The sequence below is a fragment of the Podarcis vaucheri genome (genome assembly GCF_965113315.1).
Source record: "Podarcis vaucheri genome assembly, chromosome: 2".
Lineage (NCBI taxonomy): Eukaryota > Metazoa > Chordata > Lepidosauria > Squamata > Lacertidae > Podarcis > Podarcis vaucheri.
The window spans coordinates 133,929,587-133,951,576 of NC_138760.1; the positions used below are offsets into that span (position 1 = coordinate 133,929,587).

The 21,990-nt window shown below is 45.4% G+C and overlaps 1 protein-coding gene across 4 annotated transcripts in view; it reads left to right on the plus strand.

Moving 5' to 3' along the window:
• LOC309525761 (uncharacterized protein) overlaps nucleotides 1-21,990 on the plus strand; it is a 29,446-nt gene that overhangs the window by 2,443 nt on the left and 5,013 nt on the right. For 2 of the 4 annotated variants that reach the window (XM_082211272.1, XM_082211273.1), the window contains one exon: nucleotides 16,059-16,185. In XM_082211272.1, the coding sequence (XP_082067398.1) occupies nucleotides 16,059-16,185 (127 nt within the window). Of the gene's footprint in view, nucleotides 1-10,466; nucleotides 10,509-12,298; nucleotides 12,782-12,979; nucleotides 13,062-13,335; nucleotides 13,413-16,058; nucleotides 16,186-21,990 lie in introns of those variants that run through there. The other 2 variants (XM_082211275.1, XM_082211274.1) reach the window with 2 other exon arrangements.

A 21,990-nucleotide genomic window follows, 5' to 3' on the forward strand; every position in this document is an offset into this window, starting at 1 on the left:
CAGAAGGTTGGCAGTTCGAATCCCCGCGATGGGGTGAGCTCCCGTTGTTCGGTCCCAGCTCCTGCCAACCTAGCAGCTCGAAAGCACGTCAAAGTGCAAGTAGATAAATAGGTACCACTCCAGCGGGAAGGTAAACAGCGTTTCCGTGCGCTGTTCTGGATCGCCAGAAGCGGCTTATTCATGCTGGAAGCTGTGCACCGGCTTCCTTGGCCAGTAAAGCGAGATGAGCACCGCAACCCCAGAGTCAGCCATGACTGGACATAATGGTCAGGGGTCCCTTTACCTTCCCTTAGAACAGCGGTTCTCAACCTGCGGGTCCCCAGATGTTGTTGGACTACAACTCCCATCATCCCTGAGCTCTGGCCTTGCTAGCTAGGGGTGATGGGAGTTCAACAACATCTGGGGACCCACAGGTGGAGAAAGGCTGCTCTAACGGGAAGTAAAATAACTTGGTTTAACTGTATACAATTGGAGGAATGGACAAAGAAATTGGTAAGGGGAAATAAGGAATGTCGAGAATATACAAAATTCAAAAAGGTGATTATAAAAAAGGAAAGATGAAGAAAAATATAAAAGGGGAAACCAGTGAAATTTACAAAGTCGTGGTAGAATCGGAAGATCAGCAAGATCAACTAAAAGGGGTGTGTGAAAAGGAGTTAACAGGTCAGATAAATAGAGCTTGGGGAAAACATGGGAGAAACATCCTCTGAAAAGGATATCTATAAGAAAATAACTATACTGTAAGGTAGTATGGAGGTGGTAGTAACAGCAGTAAGACTAAATCAAATAGACAACAAACATTTGGTGTTATGTTGGAGGGGATGTCAGGAAACTGGGACATATATTCAGATGTGGTGGGGCTGTGAATTTGTACAAAATGTTTAGCAAAGGGTGTTGAAGGAGATAAGAGAAATGGCAGGGTTAAGGCTGAATGAAAGTCCAGAAATACCATTGCTATAAATCTACGTTAAGGTTAAATGTATGCAAGCTATGAAGGACTTAATCACAAATTTGTTGCAAGAATTATCATAGCTAGGAAATGGAAAGAAACAAGGTGGATTTCAAATAGAAGAATGGTATAAAGAAGTGTGGGATATAGCAATTAATGGTAAATTAATGTTTGCTGTCAAAGTAAGAAGGGGAATGTGGAAGAGAATTTATTTTGAATTCAGAACCAGTGAAGGCAGTGAAGGTCCTGTGTGAGGGTCTGGAGGCGGTTGGAGGATGGATGGCGGCTAATGGATTGAGGTTGAATCCTGACAAGACAGAAGTGCGCAGCCTGGGAGTCATTATGGACTCACAGCTGTCCATGGAAGCGCAGGTTAATTCTGTGTCCAGGGCAACTGTCTACCGGCTCCTTCTGGTACGCAGGATGAGACCCTACCTGCCCACAGACTGTCTCGCCAGAGTGGTGCATGCTGTAGTTATCTCCTGCTTGGATGACTGCAACGCGCTCTATGTGGGGCTACCTTTGAAGGTGACCCGGAAAGTGCAATTAATCCAGAATGCGGCAGCTAGATTGATGACTGGGAGTGGCCACCGGGACCACATAAAACCTGTTCTGAGAGATCTGCATTGGCTCCCAGTATGTTTCTGGGCACAATTCAAAGTCTTGGTGCTGACCTTTAAAGCCCTAAATGGCCTCGGTCCAGTATACCTGAAGGAGCGTCTCCACCCCCATCATTCTGCCCGGACACTGAGGTCCAGCTCCGAGGGCCTTCTGGCGGTTCCCTGACTATGAGAAGCCAAGTTACAGGAAACCAGGCAGAGGGCCTTCTCAGTAGTGCCACCTGCCCTGTGGAACACCCTCCCACCAGATGTCAAAGAGAAAAATAACTACCAAACTTTTAGGAGACATCTGAAGGCAGCCCTGTTCATGGAAGCTTTTAATGTTTAATAGGTTATTGTATTTTAGTGATCTGTTGGAAGCCACCCAGAGTGGCTGGGGAAACCCAACCAGATGGGCGGGGTAGAAATAATAAGTTGTTGTTATTATTGTTATTATTGTTATTATTACTACTACTTTGTTAAAAAATCACTACAAATAAAAAATCACAATAAAATGCACAACAATCCCCTCTTTCTTTTAGGGTCTGGTGTGCTTTGATGATGTCACTATTTGTTTCACAGACGAGGAATGGGCGTTGCTGGATCCTGACCAGAGAGCTCTGCATAAGGAGGTCATGGAGGGAAATTATGGGATCCTGGACTCTCTAGGTAAGGCTCCCTGCTAGATCGTAATATCTGTTTTCAAACTCCAAGCGTATCTCTATCTGATAAACCTCCAATATTTTGATGGAGCTCAACAGGACAACCTACAGCACCTGGAATTCTCACACCCCCATGGAGAGCTATTGCCTGTTTCAACTGCGAATATTGTTCCTCCAGTTATGGCTTTTTCAACCACGATCAGACTTGTCTGAACTCACCGTGCCGTTTTAAATGTAGGAGTGGTTTGGGAGATCGAGGTAGCTTCTGCCAGGTGGTTTTTTTGTTTTTTGTTTTGCTTCTGTCCGTTTTCAAAGGAGATGACTGACCTTGGAGATGGACTGGATTCCATGAATGGGCCAAACAAAATCCATCCCAGGAAAGGACCAGGCTTTTAGAATCTCAGGTTCCCATAAGTATGTAAGTTAATACCAGTCAACAAAGGCAGTGAACTCTGTAGTAAGGTCTCACGTCTAACTCTCTTCAGCTCGCCCTCTTTCACAAGCATTCATTAGCATTGTTCTAGAATTACAGAAGGGATGTGGGTGGCGCTGTGTGTTAAACCACAGAGCCTAGGACTTGCCGATCAGAAAGTTGGCGGTTCGAATCCCCGCAATGGAGTGAGCTCCCGTTGCTCGGTCCCTGCTCCTGCCAACCTAGCAGTTCGAAAGCACGTCAAAGTGCAAGTAGATAAATAGGTACCACTCCGGCGGGAAGGGAAACGGCGTTTCCGTGCGCTGCTCTGGTGCACCAGAAGCGGCTTAGTCATGCTGGCCACATGACCCAGAAGCTGTGTGCCGGCTCCCTCGGCCAATAAAGCGAGATGAGCACCACAACCCCAGAGTCGGCCACAACTGGACCTAATGGTCAGGGGTCCCTTTACCTTTGCCTAGAATTACAGATTCCATCTCTTCCTGAGGCTCTAATTAGCTTCTTTCCTTGTTTGTAGGTAATGATGAATTAGAAATGAAGAACGAAGGAGAAATCCACACAGAGGAGAAGCCTTATCGATATTTGGAGTGTGAAGAGAGCTCCAGTCAGAGCTCCGATTTCACTTCTCATCAAATAAATCCCATTGGGAAGAAACCCTATCAGTGCTTGGAATGTGGAACGTGTTTTAGTCAGAGGGCCCATCTCACTTCCCATCATCGAATTCACACAGGAGAGAAACCGTATCAGTGCTTAGAATGTGGAAAGAGCTTCACTCGGAACGAAAGTCTCACTTGCCATCAGAGAAGTCACACAGGTGAGAAACCCTTTCAGTGTTTGGAATGTGGAAAGAGCTTCACTCGGAAGGAAAGTCTCACTTCTCATAAGAGAATCCACAGTGGGGAAAAACCTTACCAGTGCTTGGAATGTGGAAAGAGCTTCCATGCAGGCACAAACTTCCGTCAACATCAGAGAATTCACTGTGGGGAGAAACCATTTCAATGCCAAGTGTGTGGAAAGAGCTTCATTAGGAAAAAAGATCTCTCCTCCCATCAAATAATTCATACAGGTGAGAAATCCTATCATTGCTTGGAGTGTGGAAGGAGCTTCACCTGGAAGAAAAGTTTCGTTTCCCATCAAAGAATTCATACCGGGGAGAAACCACACAAATGCTTGGATTGTGGAAAGAGCTACAGTAAGAGGGCTAATCTCATGACCCACCAGAGAATTCACAGTGGCGAGAAACTGCACCAATGCTTAGAGTGCGGACGGAGCTTCACCTGGAAGGAAAATCTCACCTCTCATCAAATAATTCATACAGGGGAGAAACCCTTTCAGTGCCTGGACTGTGGGAAGAGCTTCAGTAAGAGAGTCAATTTAACGGCCCATCAAAAAACTCACAGCGGAGAGAAACCTCATCAATGCTTAGAGTGTGGAAGGAGCTTCACCTGGAAGAAAAGTCTCACTTCCCACCAAAGAATTCATACAGGTGAGAAGCCCTATCAGTGCCTGGACTGTGGAAAGAGCTTCAGTCAGAGGGCCCATCTCACTTGCCATCGAAGAAGTCATACAGGGGAGAAACCCTATCAGTGCTTGGAATGCGGAAAGACCTTCAGTCAGAGCGCCCATCTCACTGCCCATCAAAGAAGTCACCACAAGGTGAAGCCATAGCAACGGTTGTCTTTAGGAAACTTTAATTATCATGCAAGCGAGGTTTGCAACGGCGTTCTTGGTCTTCGGCCACCCAGCAAAGAAGTTGACCGTGCCTCTCAAGACCGTTGAATGCACACTTGACATCCGATTGAGAAGCAATTCATGTACTTCCACCTCAAAAGCCACCAAGTTGCAAATTTGTGGTGCTCCTGACCACCACTGTCATCTTCAGCATAACCAGGATGATAGTGGTGTTAGCTTCAAGCTCTTCCTGGAGTCTGCTGAACACACACAGGACACTTCTTAGAAAAGCCACGTTTCATGCTTTCCTCTGTGAGAAGGTTTAGTCAAGAATTCCGTTGCTGCCGTTCTCTGTCTAATAATTGACAGAGGACGGCAGCAATGGAACAACACGGCTACCCCCAGTCCATGTGGACAGAGCCCCAGATCTTGACCAGAGGGACATTTTTGTCAGGGGCTCGCATATATTCCTCAAGTAGGTGACCCTGTTCTCCTTCTGTCCCAGTGTTAACTGAGAGAGTCTGTCACAATGGATGAGGTGTTTATGAAACTGTGCTGTACGCTTGCATGGTCTCTTGCCCAAGGCCTTGCTTCTCTCTTCACATAAGGCCTTGCGCACCACATACTGTCAGTTCTAACACTCCCAAGAAGTCTTCTCCTCCAGATTTTGAAACGTGCAACTTTTGTCGATATAACTTTAGCCTATGTGTATTCAGCCTACCAACTATCACCTGCGGTCCGTCCGTCCCCAACTATTACCATTATCCATCTGTTATATAACCATAAGTATCATACGATTTTAACTCTTTAACTGGAGGATGTGGAGATGGCGAAACTGACGGGGAAGATCCGAAACCAGGAAGATCAGGTGTTTTCTAAAGAATGGAGTAAATTTGTAATTTATTCACAGGACCACTGTAAACAAGCAAGACCTTCCAGACAGAGATGTAGATACGTTTTCATCTCAACATTGCTCATTTTAACATGTTGGCGCTTTTTATTTTTATTTTGCTGTGGAATTTATTTATTTTTATTTACCATTTTAACATTTCTAGTAAACCCCAGAGATGTTTTCTTACCATCAAGCGGCATGTAAATATTATTATTAAATCCCTCCCACCCCATGTATTTTTGTGGAGCCTTTTTATGTGTGGGACGCTTGCGATGGGGACTCCTTCCCAGCCAAAATGTGTGGGGGGGGAAATAAGGAGCTCTTGCATAGAAGCATGGAATTGAGAGTTGCAAGGGACCCCAAGGGCAATCTCGTCCAACGCCCTGCAATTCAAGAACCTCAACTTAAAGCATCCATGACAAATAATAATAACAACAATAATAATTTATTTATACCCCGCCTATGGTTTCCCCAGGGACGCGGGTGGCGCTGTGGGTAAAAGCCTCAGCGCCTAGGACTTGCCGATCGAAAGGTCGGCGGTTCGAATCCCCGCGGCGGGGTGCGCTCCCGCTGCTCGGTCCCAGCGCCTGCCAACCTAGCAGTTCGAAAGCACCCCCGGGTGCAAGTAGATAAATAGGTACCGCTTACCAGCGGGAAGGTAAACGGCGTTCCGTGTGCTGCGCTGGCTCGCCAGATGCAGCTTTGTCACGCTGGCCACGTGACCCGGAAGTGTCTCCGGACAGCGCTGGCCCCCGGCCTCTTGAGTGAGATGGGCGCACAAACCCCAGAGTCTGTCAAGACTGGCCCGTTCGGGCAGGGGTACCTTTACCTTTACCTATGGTTTCCCCAGTCACTCTGGACGGCTTCCAACCAAATATTAAAAACAACACAGCATCAGACATTAAAAACTTCCCTAAACAGGGCCGCCTTTAGTTGTCTTTTAAAAGTAAAATAGTTGCTTATTGCCTTGACATCTGCTGGAAGGGCGTTCCACAGGGCGGGTGCCACCACCGAGAAGGCCCTCTGCCTGGTTCCCTGTAACTTCGCTTCTCGCAATGAGGGAACCAGCAGAAGGCCCACGGAGCGGGACCTCAGTGTCCAGGTTGAACGATGGGGGTGGAGACGCTCCTTCAGATATACTGGGATGAGGCCATGTAGGGCTTTAAAGGTCAGCACCAACACTTTGAATTGTGCTCAGTACTGGGAGCCAGTGTAGGTCTTTCAGGACCGGTGTTATGTGGTCCCGGCGGCCGCTCCCAGTCACCAGTCTAGCTGCTGCATTCTGAATTAATTGTAGTTTCCGGCTCACCTTCAAAGGTAGCCCCACATAGAGCGCATGGCAGTAGTCCAAGCGGGAGATAACCAGAGCATGCACCACTCTGGTGAGACAGTCCGCAGGCAGGGAGGGTCTCATCCTGCGTACCAGATGGAGCTGGTGGACAGCTGCCCTGGACACAGAACTGACCTGTGCCTCCATGGACAGCTGTGAGTCCAAAATGACTCCCAAGCTTTCTATCTAATTTAAACATTTCATGAAACTGAAGGTATTGTAACCAATCCGTAACATGGCTCCTTACATTTTCCATTGATTTCAGTTTGGGTCTGCCACCCCCACCCCACCCCATAAAATGCAGCAATTCCCTGTATACAGCATGTACCGTATTTTTCGCCCTATAGGACGCACCATCCCATAAGGCGCACCTAGTTTTTTTTGGGGGGGGGAATAAAGGGGAAAAAATTATTCCCCCCCAGGTGCGGGGCTGGGGCGGGGGAAGCCCGAGCTTCCCCCGACCCCAGAACAGGCAACTCTCCGTAAGCCGTGGGAGCCGGGCCCCGGACTCCCGCGCTTTGCGGAGAGGTGCGCGAAGCTTGGACGCGCTGAGCTCAGCGCGCTCAGGCTTCAGCATGCAGACAACTCTCCGCAAACCGCGGGAACCCAGCGCGGGCTCCCACGGCTTGCGGACAGCTTCCTGAAGCTTGGAGACCGAGAGGGGTCGGTGCGCACCGACCCCTCTCGCTCTCCAAGCTTCAACGAAAGCCTGCATTTGCTCCATAGGACGCACACACATTTCCCCTTCATTTTTGGAGGGGGAAAAGTGCATCCTATAGGGCGAAAAATACGGTATTTCTGTTTTACTTAATCTCCCACATTTTTATGTTGTGAACCACCTTAAGATCTATGGATAAATGGCGGTATACAACTGTGAACAACAATGGGTTGGTGTGTCAGGCTGTTGAGAACCTAGGTGCAGAGGTTTCCCCGGGCTGTGGATTTGGCTGAGGCTGAATCCTGGCGTCTCATTAACATTGTGACATCAAGTATGATGCCAGAAGCAGGATCAGCTCCAAGTCCCAGCAAAGGGAGAGGCAGAAATAATAACAAAATAATTTATGGGTACTCCAGCCATTGTGGGTGGCTCCCAACAGATTAAAAACAGATTAAAGGGCTCAGGCTTAATGCTGTCAAGGTGAACCCTCATGGCAGCTGATGATGAGATAATATTTGGAGCTCTATTAACATACCACAAAGGAAAGATTTGGGGACTATTTGCAGAGGAGCTTTCCGCCGTCTTAACTGTGTACCTTATCAAACAAATTGGGAGTTTTCCCGATAACTGGGTGCCCTCCCAGTTTAAAAACTGTCCCTGAGTATACAACAAAACATGGGCAGCATGGGAAAGTTCCATCACCCCCTCCCTCCTTGCAGAGAAAACATTTGGTCGGTTTGGGAGTCAAAATGATTTCACGGAGTCAAAATGGTTTCAGGAAGGTCTTCCTGTGCTGCTCCAGACATTCGTACAGTGGTACCTCTGGATACGAACAGGATTCGTTCCAGAGCCCCGTTTGCATCTAGAAGCAAACGTAACTAGCAACAGTACGTCTGCGCACACAGACGTCGCTTTTCGCTGCTTCCGCGCATGCGCGTGATGTCATTTTGAGCGTCTGCGCATGTGCAAGCGGCGAAACCCAGAAGTAATGCGCTCCGTTACTTCTGGGTTACCGCGGAGCGCAACTCGAACACACTCAACCCAAAGCGCATTCAACCCGAGGTATGACTGCACATTTGTTGTAAACAAAAATTGCCCTTTTCCCTTATGGGGTATCCAAGAGCCCATATAAAGTCCTTACATGGATTCCCTATTGGTCGAAGAAAATAACAGAGGCCAAACAGAGAATATTGAGAAGCAAAGCAGCTGGTAAGCCGAATCTTTATTGATCTGTTGCAACAGGGTCCTCACTCACCACACGCAGGAAAGGAGGAGGAACCCAGAACAATGGCGCGCAAGGCCTTATATAGACATTTTAAATTCCCTGCCCTGGAGCTCAAGACCACCTCCATACATCATACCTACATCACAGAAAAGGCGGTCTACAACAGAAATTTAAATGTTGTTTAAAATGCTGGTTACTCAATTCCTGAGACAATGGGAAGGCTCCCTGACCGCCTCCCTCATTGCAGGGAAAACATTTGGTCAGTTTGGGAATCAAAATGGTTCCAGGCCTGTCTTCCTGTGCTGATCTATCTACGTGCTTGGTTAGTGCACTTATGAACATGACCAACATGATTTAAGACCTCAAAATTCCTATCACACATTTACGAACATTTATTATATATACAGTGGTACCTCGGGTTACATATGTTTCAGGTTACATACGCTTCAGATTTCAGACTCCGCTAACCCAGAAACAATACTTCGGGTTAAGAACTTTGCTTTAGGATGAGAACAGAAATCGTGCTCTGGAGGCGCGGCAGCAGCAGGAGACCCCATTAGCTAAAGTGGTGCTTCAGGTTAAGAACAGTTTCAGGTTAAGAACGGACCTCTGGATCGAATTAAGTACTTAACCCAAGGTAAAGGTAAAGGTAAAGGTACCCCTGCCCGAACGGGCCAGTCTTGACAGACTCTGGGGTTTGTGCGCCCATCTCACATCTATTGGCCGGGGGCCAGCGCTGTCCGGAGACACTTCCGGGTCACGTGGCCAGCGTGACAAAGCTGCATCTGGCGAGCCAGCGCAGCACATGGAACGCCGTTTACCTTCCCGCTGGTAAGCGGTACCTATTTATCTACTTGCCCCCGGGGGTGCTTTCGAACTGCTAGGTTGGCAGGCGCTGGGACCGAGCAGTGGGAGCGCACCCCGCCGCGGGGATTCGAACTGCCGACCTTTCGATCGGCAAGTCCTAGGCACTGAGGCTTTTACCCACAGCGCCACCCGCGTCCCCAAGGTACCACTGCGCATATATCTATATATCTATATATCTATATATATCTCTATCTATCTATCTATCTATCTATCTATCATCTATCTATCTATCTATCTCTATATCTATCTATCTATCTATATATATATAAACCTTAAGATTCCTATAACACTTGCTATCGGATCGCCCCTCGGTCTCCCCTTTCCCAGGCGTAACATCCCCAGCTCCTTCCTTCCTTGGGGGGGGGGGGAGCATAGCTGTCAACCTTTCCCTTTTTCCAAGGGAACTTCCCTTATTCCGAATAGGACTCCTCGCAAGACAAGGGAAAAGCTGGCAGCTCCTCCTGCCTCTGTCCTGGGGAGGGCGCAGCTCAGAGGGGGGGGGTCTCCCCCAAAAGAAGCTTCTCCCCATCAGTGGAAACAGGACAAGGCACGCTATCTCCTTATTGCTCTAATTTTACAGGCTGCTTTTCCGAGCCTCTCTTCTGCAGGTCTGGGGCTTGTGGAAAAGGTGAAGCAGAGCTCCTTGTCGTGGCCTCAGCTCGAGGCTGGCGGGGGGGGGGGGCGACTCGGGATTTTTGGGGAGTCGTCTAACTGCCATGGGGGGGGGGGAGAAAGTGGCGGGGGGGAGGGGGTTTCTGCGGAGGGTGGGGGGGTCAGGGATGCTGGAGCTGAGATTCCTAGATCAGTGTTCCCCAACCTTGGGCCTCCAGCTGTTTTTGGACTACAATTCCCGTCATCCTTGACCACTGGTCTTGCTAGCGAGGGATGATGGGAGTTGTAGTCCAAAAACAGCTGGAGGCCCCAGGTTGGGGAACACTGTCCTAGATGACCCTCGGGGTCCCTTCCAGCCTCTCCTATGTGAGGGGGTCCCCTGCTTCTTGGGGGGGGGTCTCCCAAAAGAAGCATCTCTGGGGTGGGGGGGGAGATGCACGTGGTTCCTGCCTCGGAGGAGGAGGTTATTACGCTCGGCTCGCCAAGGGTTAAAAGCAGCGGAGCTGGATTCCTAGAGAGGACCGGAAGTGGCGTCTTGGGGGGGGGCGAGGTCTTCCCTGGCCCAGGCCCCTCCCTCGCCGGCCCCCCTTCTGCTCGGTCTCCCTCTCCCGGGGTGAGTCTCGCCGTGGGGAGAAGGGGGGGGTGTCGGGGTGCAGGGGAGGGGGCGGGGGGGCTGGTCAGATCCTGCAAGGGGGGGGCGCAGACCTTCCCCGCCCAGCCAGGGAGGGGGGAGGGGTCCCGGGCTCTGCCCCCTGGGGGAGGGAGGGGTCGGGGGGGGGAGGCTGCGGGTAATAATAATAATAACAATAATATTTTTTTTATTTATACCCCGCCCTTCCTGGTCCAAAAGGCCGGGCTCGGGGCGGCCAACAACCCATTTAAAACACTGCATTTTAATGTTTTAATGTTGTGCTTTAATCTGGTTTAATAAAAGGCCAGGCTGAATTCGAATTCAAGGCCCGGCGGAAGGAGGTGCAGTCCTGAGGCCGAAGCCCCGCGCGCGGCTTCTCTTGCTCCCCAGGCAGGAGAGGCCTCCGGGAACAGCCAAAAAAAACCCCCATTACGTGGCAGCTTTTCTGGCTGGGAAGAGAAATCAGGTGGGGAGGCAGCCCCTCCCCATTGCAGAGAGGGGGGGAGAGAGAGAGACCCTCCACCCCCCCCCCAGACTCTCTGCCCGAGCTGCAATTCCCAGTTCCCTGGCAATAATTATAATAAATTATTTATTATAAAAATTATAATAATTTATTTATAAAAATTATAATAATTTATTTATAAAAATTTTAATAATTTATTTATAAAATTTTTAATAATTTATTTATAAAAATTTTAATAATTTATTCATAAAAATTATAATTATTTATAATAACTATAATAATTCATTTATAGTAATTATAATAATTTATAATGATTTATTTATAGCCCACCCGTCTGGCTGGGTTGTGTGTTTGTGTGTGTAAAGTGTGTGTGTGTGCCTTAAGCTAGACTGATTAACTTTGGCACAATTCTGCATATAAGAAACTTCACTCTCTCTCTGTTTTTTTAATAATAATAATAAATTAATAATAATAAATTTTATTTATACCCCACCCTCCCTAGACAGAGCCAGGCTCAGGGCAACTAATGCCAATAAAATTACAGTGGTACTTCAGGTTACGGACTCCGCTAACAAAGAAATAGTACCTTGGGTTAAGAACTTTGCTTCAGGATGAGAACAGAAATCGTGCTCTGGCGGCGTGGTGGCAGCAGGAGGCCCCATTAGTTAAAGTGGTATCTCAGGTTAAGAACAGTTTCAGATGAAGAACGGACCTCCACTGTGAGGAAATTAAGAATTTTTTTGATAGAAGGTGTTGAAAATACCAATAACAAAGAAACCAGAGACATATCTCCTTGGATTGGTAGATGAAGAGATACCATGGGGGGGGGGAGAAGAATTTTTCTATACTGTACAGTAAAATCATAATGGGGGGCAATTTAAAATACAGGTTAAAATGCAATTTTAAATGCAGCCTCATTTTAAAAGTCAAAACCGTAAGGGGAGGGAAACATAAGGGTCAGACTGAGTCCAAACCAAAGGCCAGTCGGAACAGCTCTGTCTTACAGGCCCGGCGGAAGGAGGTTAAATCCCGCAGGGCCCTGGTCTCTTGGGACAGAGCGTTCCACCAAGTCGGGGCCAGTACTGAGAAGGCCCTGCGGGATTTAACCTCCTTCCTTTCCTTCTGGCGGGGCTAGAGGCTTACTTTTCTTCCTTCCTTCTGTCGTTATTGTTTTTGTTTTAATTAAAAAAAGAGCTCAGACTCTGGGCTGTGGTCTGCTTCAGCCCTGGTTCCTAGGGAATGTTTTCTCCTCCTGACCCTGATTCAGTTTTATAACAGAACAATGGATTTGTTTTGTCCGAATCGCTAGCTCCTCCAATTTCAACAGACGGAACGTGGCAGAAGACTAAGAGGCTCCTTCTCATCTCTTGGAGACTTCCTAAGAGCAGAGATGGATGAGCAAGACTCCGCTGGCCCTGAAGCGGGCAGAAGCCAAGCCGTCCAAACTGAGAGCAGTGGGGGATTCTGGGAAAACTCCGTGCAAAGGTTCCTGGGTGAGGAGGACACTCTCTGCTCAGATGTGCAGAGCCAGCCGGTCAGGCAGTTCTGCTACCAGGAGGCTGAAGGACCCCGAGAAGTTTGCCGCCAATTCCACCAACTAGACCATCAGTGGCTGAAGCCAGAAAGGCACACGAAAGCTGAGATGCTGGACCTGGTGATTCTGGAGCAGTTCCTGGCTGTCCTTCCACCGGAGATGGAGAGCTGGGTGAGGGAATGTGGAGCGGAGACCACTTCCCAGGCGGTGGCCCTGGCCGAAGGTTTCCTCCTGAGTCAGGCAGAGGAGAGGAAGCAGGTGAGAGAGACTTTCCTCTGGAAACTCCCAAGGGGCTCCAAACCAGAGCAAGAGTATCCCAAAATGTGGTACTAATGTCCCATCCCTTTATGGGTCGGATCCAAGGAATGAGATCTGCTACCCCTAAAGTGTTTGCCTCTACCATTGCTTTTCTAATCCCCCTTCCCATTTTGTTTTGAATCTTTGTTGCTCTTTCAGGTTCAGGATCTGTTGACAGAAATGGGCCCCGATTCCTCTGAGGCAGAGAGGACTCCGTTGGACACCAGAGAGTGGCCGCTGGGTAAGGAAGAAGGAGCTTTTTCTGTGTGTGGTCACATTTTCTTGATTTTGAAACTAATCCACGGGTTCTTTTCATCCTTTTCGCGGGGGCGGGGTGGAGACATTTAGGGCCAAGAGCTCAGAGGTTTATTTTTACCCGACAAAATGTGAAATGGGTACAAAAGCCAAGGTGCCCTCTGTAGGTGACACTTTTTCTAAGGCACTTAAGAGATGCTTTGCTTCACCCTCCAAGAGAAGCGTGGAGTCATGGCTTCTCACTTGCCTCTCTCTTGCAGGTGAGGGAACGATGTTGGTAAGACCTCTTCTTCCGTCTTTTCATGGTGGCGAAGGGGAAGCAGCGGAACCAGATCAGGTAATAATAATAATAATAATTTTTTTTATACCCCGCCCTCCCCGGCCAGAGCTGGGCTCAGGGTGGCTAACACCAATAAAATCACAGTAAAAACATAATGGGGAAAGATTGGGGGGGAGGGGAGAAAACTCCAATTTAAAATACGGGTTAAAATGCAATTTAAAATGCAGCCTCCTTTTAAAGTAGCTGATAAATCAAGACCATAAGGGGAGGGAAACATAAAGGTCAAAGTGAGTCCAAGCCAAAGTCCAGGCGGAACAGCTCCATCTTGCAGGTCCTGCGGAAAGATGTCAAGTCCCGCAGGGCCCTGGTCTCTTGGGACAGAGCGTTCCACCACATTGGGGCCAGTGCTGAAAAGGCCCTGGCCCTAGTTGAGACCAGTCTAACCTCCTTGAGGCTCAGGACCTCCCAAGTGTTGTTATTTGTTAAGGTCCTCCGTGGGGCATACCAGGAGAGGCGGTCCCGTAGGTAGTAGGGGGAAGGAGACTGAGTGGTGTCAGGATGCTGTCAGTGGCTCCTGGCTGGTTGCTCAAGAAAGAATAAAGACAAGGGAAAGTTTCTTACAGTCCTTACGGAGAGAGGCTATAGAACCCAGCCTCTTGGATAATAAAAGTAACACAGCATTCTAAAATCAATATTCAAAAATCAATTCAAAATCAAATTCATGGCAACCACTGGTCCGGAGTTCAACGAGGATCACCAAAGGAGGGGGTGAGACTGTGCCTTGGCCAAAGGCCTGGTGGAACAGCTCCGTCTTGCAGGCCCTGCAGAAAGATGTCAAGTCCCGTAGGGCCCTAGTCTCTTGGGACAGAGCGTTCCACCAGATCGGGGCCACAGCCGAAAAGGCCCTGGCTCTGGTGGAGGCCAGCCTAACCTCCCTGTGGCCCGGGACCTCCCAGATGTTTTTGTTTGCAGACCGTAATGTCCTTCTTTGGACATACCAGGAGAGGCGGTCCCATAGGTACGAGGGTCCTATGCCGTATAGGGCTTTGAAGGTTAAAACCAGCACCTTGAACCTGATCCTGTACTCCACTAGGAGCCAGTGCAGCTGGTATAGCACTGGGTGAATGTGATCCTGCAGTGAGGACCCTGTAAGGGGGGAAAGGGGGCAAATGCCATTGTCAGGCTGGCAGCAGTTGACCAGCAAGAATTATGGACAAACTCCTCCAGCCTCTGTCTCTCACCTTCACAGTCAAGGGAGAACCAAGAAAAATAACCAACCAGCCCCCAGCTGCCAATTGCCAACTGTCCAATCCTTATCCTAATACAGTGGCACCTCGGGTTACAGATGCTTCAGGTTACAGACTCCGCTAACCCAGAAATATTACCTCGGGTTAAGAACTTTGCTTTAAGATGAGAACAGAAATTGTGGCATGGCAGCGCAGCAGCAGCGGGAGGCCCCATTAGCTAAAGTGGTGCTTCAGGTTAAGAACAGTTTCAGGTTAAGAAAGGACCTCCACTGTGAGGAAATTAAGAAATTTTGGGTAGTAGTACATGAAGAACTAAAGAAGATGTTGAAAATACCAATAACAAGGAAAGCAGAGACATATCTCCTTGGATTGAGAGATGAAGAGTGATAGATGAAGAGATACCTTGGGGGGGGGGGGAGAATTTTTCTATATACAAGTGTAGCTGCTAGAATAGTGATTGCTGCTAGGTGGAAGTCACAAACTATACCCACAAAGGAGGAATGGATTTGTAAACTAAATAAATATTTAATTTGGGCAAAATTAACTGCTATAATAAGAAATCAGTCGAACAAAAATTTAAAAAGGAGTGGAAATGTTTTGATGAATATATGGCAAAATATTGCTCAAAAAAAGATACGCTAATATTCCTAGATTAAAATGTGAAGTACTGGGTGGAAGAAAAATTAGTAATGAAAGATAATAATATATAGATGATTTGAGAAGAGTGTATAATGCAAAGATTATTGTAAATTGTATAATGTGGAGGAAATCGAGTGGGGGCGGAGGGAAGTGGGAGGAAGGAGAAAAGGATAATATGTTGGATTGAAGAAACAGAAATGTAAATGTATGGGGGGATGGGGAGGAAATGGTCTTGGCTTTGGTACATCTGTATTGTAATGCAATATGGCAAAACCAATAAATAAATATTAAAAAAAGGAATGGACCTCCAGAACGAATTGAGTTCTTAACCAGAGGTACCGATTCTCTGCAAAATGCCTTCCTAGTGACATTACATTAGAAATACTAACACGAGGCAGTTGACAAACCATAGAAAACAGCGGCCACGATCCACCTAACCAGCCCCATCAGTTGCACAGCGGGGCTTTCTGCACTCTCCTCCCCCTCCCTGGCTCTCATGTGCTCCTTGGAGTTGGCTTTAGGGCATCAGGTGGTGCACCAGGAGAGTAGAGAAGGGATCTTTCCGTCTCCCAAACGGGAATGCTTGAGCAGACAGAATGATTTGAAGAAGAACACCGTGTGGAGTTCCACCCATTTGCCCAAAGATTAAGACCCATCCTTAAAAGGAAGAGAAGACGTCACCCCTTAAACTCCCGTAATTGAAGCGTACAGCAGTACAATCCCATCAAAACAAGAGAGCAATTAACAAGCAGAAAACAATGTCTAGCAGATCATCCTTACACTGCCTAATAGAAGACCTTTTTTCTTTTTCTTTCAGGGTCCGGTGAGCTTTGAAGATGTCGCTGTCCATTTCACAGACGAGGAATGGGAGTTGCTGGACCCTGACCAGAGAGCTCTGCATACGGAGGTCATGGACGAGAATCGTGACATCCTGGACTCTCTCCGTAAGGCTTTCTGCTGGATCATAAGATCTGTTTTGAAATTCCATGTGTATCTCGTATGTGATAAACCACCAATATTTTGATGCAGCTCAACAAGCACCTGGGATTCTAACATCCCCACCGTGAACCCTGAATGGAGGGATTTACTCTGTGAATATTCTTCCTCCATTATCATCATCATTTTATTTGTATGGTGCCTTTCCACAGTTAAAACAAAGCTCAAGGCGGCTTACAATATGAAAAGATTTGCATAATTACAAATATATCAAAGTAGTCATGTTGTTGTTGTTTAGTCGTTTAGTTGTGTCCGCCTCTTCGTGACCCCCTGGACCAGAGCACGCCAGGCACTCCTGTCTTCCACTGCCTCCCGCAGTTTGGTCAAACTCATGCTGGTCGCTTCGAGAACACTGTCCCACCATCTCGTCCTCTGTTGTCTCCTTCTCCTTGTGCCCTCCATCTTTCCCAACATCAGGGTCTTTTCCAGGGAGTCTTCTCTTCTCATGAGGTGGCCAAAGTCTTGGAGCCTCAGCTTCAGGATCTGTCCTTCCAGTGAGCACTCAGGGCTGATTTCCTTCAGAATGGAGAGGTTGGATCTTCTTGCAGTCCATGGGACTCTCAAGAGTCTCCTCCAGCACCAGAATTCAAAAGCATCCATTCTTTGGCGATCAGCCTTCTTTATGGTCCAGCTCTCACTTCCATACATCACTACTGGGAAAACCATGGCTTTAACTACAGTATATGGACCTTTGTTGGCAAGGTGATGTCTCTGCTTTTTAAGATGCTGTCTAGGTTTGTCATTGCTTTTCTCCTTCTTGGGAGAAAAGCAATGACAAACCTAGACAAAGTAGTCATAGAAATAAATAAAACACATGAAAGACTACACAATGAAACTGAACAATTTAAACATAAAAAGAAAACAAATTTCCCCCCAAATTCCCCAGTCCTTGCTGAGCAGCAGCCGCAACAGCAGTTTTTATGAGGCCAGGAAGTTATGGCTTTTAAAATAATGACCAGGGGGTCTGAACTAACCTGCTGGATCATAAGATCAGTTTTGAAATTCAACCCAGATCTCAAGATGATGAACCTCTACTATTTGGATGGCGCAGAGCACGACAGCGCCACCTACAGCATCGGGGGTTCTAATACACTCAGCGCTCACCTTGAATGGAGGGCTGTTGACATTTTAATAACATTGTTGTTGAGTCATTTTGTTGTGTCCGACTCTTCGTGACCCCGTGGACCAGAGTATGCCAGGCACTCCTGTCTTCCACTGCCTCCCGCAGTTTGGTCAGGCTCATGTTTGTAGCTTCGAGAACACTGTCCAACCATCTCGTCCTCTGTCGTCCGCTTCTCCTTGCGCCCTCCATCTTTCCCAACATCAGGGTCTTTTCCAGGGAGTCTTCTCTTCTCACGAGGTGGCCAAAGTATTGGAGCCTCAGCTTCAGGATCTGTCCTTCCAGTGAGCACTCAAGGCTGATTTCCTTCCAAATGGAGAGGTTTGATCTTCTTGCAGTCCATGGGACTCTCAAGAGTCTCCTCCAGCACCATAACTCAAAAGCATCAATTCTTCGGCGATCAGCCTTCTTTATGGTCCAGCTATAATAATAATAATAATAATAATAATAATAATAATAATAATAATAATAATAATTATACCCTTCCCATCTGGCTGGGCTTCCCCAGCCACTCCTGGCAGCTTCCAACAAAATATTAAAATACAGTAATGCATCAAACATTAAAAGCTTCCCTAAACAGGGCTGCTTTCAGATGTCTTCTAAAAGTCTGGTAGTTGTTGTTGCTCTTGACATTTTCTCTTCTCCAGTTATGCCTCTTCAAACAAAGATGAGGCTGGTCTGAAGTGCCCGGGCCTTTTAAAATGTAGATTTCAGCCTCATTAGGGAAGTTGAAGTAACTTCTGTCAGGTTTTCTGTTTGGGCTTCTGTTAAGTTTTGGTTGACCAGAGAGATAACTGACCATGGACTGGATTCCATGGTTGGGCCAGACAAAACCTCTCCCGGAAGAGAGCCGGGTCTTTAGAATCTCAGGTTCCCATATATATATATATACCGTATTTTTTGCTCTATAACACGCACCCGACCATAACACGCACGTAGTTTTTAGAGGAGGAAAATCCGTAGGCATGCCATCCGTAGGCATTCCCTCCATAACACACACAGACATTTCCCCTTACTTTCTAGGAGGAAAAAAGTGAGTGTTATGGTGCAAAAAATACGGTATATATCATATATATATATATCTCAGTTAATACCAGTTAACAAAGGCAGTGAAAACTATAGTAAGGCCCCACATCTAGAATTGGGGGCTCAATTTCTTCCTGAGGACCTAATTAGTTTCTCTCTTTGTTTTTGTTTTAAATTTTTCTTGAGTTTTGCTTTACACACATCCACAGAAAGATTCCATCCACAGTTCAAATTAAATCTAAAAATAAACAAATACACAAAAATACATAATAACTAAATATCTTTCCCTCCACCAATCACCCATGATTATTATTAATATTCTGAGTTATTAAACCTTGTCTTTTGAGTTTACTTCTGTCCACCACCTCAATTTGAGTCATTCTTTTATTTCCTTAACTGCCTTCTTTAGATGGTCTTCATTTCTTGGTATTAACTTATTTAATTATAGTAATTGTTTTGTCTTTGGCAAAAATTAATCAAAGCATAATAAAGACTTTATTTGAGAACAATGTTTTTCTAGGTAATTTTTATAGACTGCCATTCCTTACTGAACTTTTGGCTTGTTTGGTAACTAATTCTTTCTGTCATTTTAGCCAGCTCAATATATTCAAATAACTTTATTTGCCACTCTTCCTTTGTTGGAATCTCTCCCCCCTCCCGTTTTCTGGCTATGAGTATTCTTGTCACTGTAGTGGCATATAAAAATATCCTTCTTTTATCGCTTGGGATATCTGATGATAGTAAACCGAAGAGAAGTGCTTTGGGCTTTTTGACAAAAGTTTGTTTGAACATTCTTCATAAATACTATCCCAAAAGTTCCTAATTTTCTTACATCCCCACCACATTTGTAACATTGTTCCTTCGGTCTGCTTACACCTCCAATATTTATTAGAATTTGTTTTGTACAACTTTGCTAGTTTACTAGGTATTAAATACCATCTGTAAAACATCTTCATAATATTTTCTCTTAGTGTGTAGCACACTGTGAATTTTAAATCTCTGATCCACAATTTTCCCCATGCGTCCATCTGTATTGTATGCCCAAAATCTTTTGTCCATTTAATCATGACTTCTTTTAGCTCTTTGTCTTTTACTTCCCAATCAAGTAGTATAATCTATACATTTTAGATAATACGGTTGCTTCTATTTTGTATTAATTCTTTTTCTAGCTTTGAATTTTCTGCTGTGAATCCATTTTTCTTATCTACCGGTAATTTTAAAGTTTCATTCAATTGATAATATTGCAGCAAGTCTGTCACATAATGCCTACTTTCTTCAAATTTATTTAACTTCAATTGATTTCCCTCCTCTTCCAATAATTATTAAAGGTTGCCCAATTCTTTTCCATATGTTTTTCTTTACCGAAACGGCTTCTAACGATGAAAGCCTCCAGGGGTTTTTCTGTTCCAATAGGCCTTTGTAGTTATCCCATACTGTGTATAGTGCTTTCCTTATTATACGGTTCAGAAAACCACAGTGAACCTTCACCTTTCCGTAACATAAATAGGCATGTTACCCAAATCTGTTGTCCAATCCTTACCAATCCAATAATTCCATAATTTGCAAAATTAACCATTCTTTTAACCAGCATAGACATGATGCCTCATAATAAATCTTCAGATCTGGCAGGGCAAAACCTCCTCTTTCTTTAATATCTATAGGTAGCTTGTTTTATTCTGGGCCTTATGTCCTGCCAGATGAAGGTTGATAAGTGTCTCTTCCATTCTTTGAAGCATCCTGCCTTGCCTATCACTGGGATTGCCTAAAATAGAAACAACATTTTGGGCAGCACATTCATTTTAATTGTGGAGATTCTCCCCCCAAAAGAGAGATTCAGTCTTTTCCATATTAATAATTTTGTTTATCTCTTTCCAAGTCTTATGTAATTACCATTGTATAAATTTATGTTTTTCACAGTGATCCAAATTCCTAAATATTTATTTCCCCCCCCCCCACAATTGATAGACTAGATGATGACTGCAGTTGTAATTTGTCTTGCGCCTCCATATTTTTAGCCAACAATTTAGTTTTGTCTGTATTCAATTGAAATCCTGCTACCTGGTCGAATCCGTGGATTCTTTCTAGAATTTTTGGTAAACTTCCAAATGGGTCTCCTGTTGTTTTTACTAAATCATTTGCATAGGCTTTCAATTTAAAGGCTTTATTTCTTACTCTTACTCTTATTCCTTTTATCTCTGAATTTTCTCTAATTGTCATTGCCAATATTTCCAGAACTATGATAAATAGCAGTGGGGTTAATGGGCAACCGTGTCTGCTTCCCTTCTTTATATTGAAGCGGTCAGATATTTCATTGTTTATTATCAATTTTGCTGTCTGATTTTGATAAATTACCTCTGTGCTTCTCCTAATCCCATCACCTTTATGGTTTTTTTCATAAATTTCCAAGATATATTGACAAAAGCTTTCTCCGCATCAACAAACATCAAGATTGCCTGCTAGTCTGGTGCCATTTCTAAGTACTCCAATATATCAATGCTTCTTGCCATGCTTCGGGTCCTTTCCCTTCTTTTAAGATCTTGTTCTTAACTGCTTTTAACGGTATTGCAAGTGAATCTTCTAATTTTTTTGTAATAGCATGCCAGCAGTCCATCTGGTCCGGGAGACTTTCCTGGTTTCGCCTTCCTTGTCACTTGATGGATTTCCATCATTGTTATCAGAGAATTTAAACATTCAATTTTGTCACTTAAAATCCTTGGAAATTTACTTTTTAAAAAAATATTTTTCTATTTTATCACTGTCTTTTTCTGTTTGATATATTTTTTTGAAATAACTTTAATTTTTTATTTATTGCTTCTGGGTCATCACTGTTGTTGTTGTTTAGTCGTTTAGTCGTGTCCGACTCTTCGGGACCCCACGGACCAGAGCATGCCAGGCCCTCCTGTCTTCCACTGCCTCCCGCAGTTTGGTCAAACTCATGCTGGTAGCTTCGAGAACACTGTCCCACCATCTTGTCCTCTGCCGTCCTCTTCTCCTTGTGCCCTCCATCTTTCCCAACATCAGGGTCTTTTCCAGGGAGTCTTCTCTGGAAAGACTCTTCTTCTTCTTCATCATCAATAACCTTCCCTTTTTCTTCCAGTTTCTCTATAATCCATTCTTTTTGTTTCTTTTGTAGTTACCATGCAAGCAGTCTTCCTGGTTTATTGGTGAATTACAAGTTTTTTCTGTTTTAATTATTTAATCTTTTGTTCAGTTTCTTGATTTATGAGTATAGAAAGTTGTGTTTGTAGCATTTTGATATTTTGTTTCACCGTCTCATTTTTTGTTTTTCAACAGTTCTTTCTCATTAGTGTATAAAAAAACTCCTCATTACTGCCTTTCCTGTATCCCACACTGTATTTATATCAATTTCTTCACTTAAAATTTTCTACTAATTGAAAAATAGTTATTGGAAGTATTTCTTATTTGGTTCTTTTTTCTCTAGTCATTTTATCTAACTCTAATGAGGGAATGCCATACAGATCTCCCCGTAATACAATTTTTAAAAATTACTATAATCTAGCATTTTCTCAAATAATCTAGGGTTTGCATATATTATCACTCCTCTTTTTTTCATCCTGTCTGATGAGATAAATGCTGAACCCAGTTT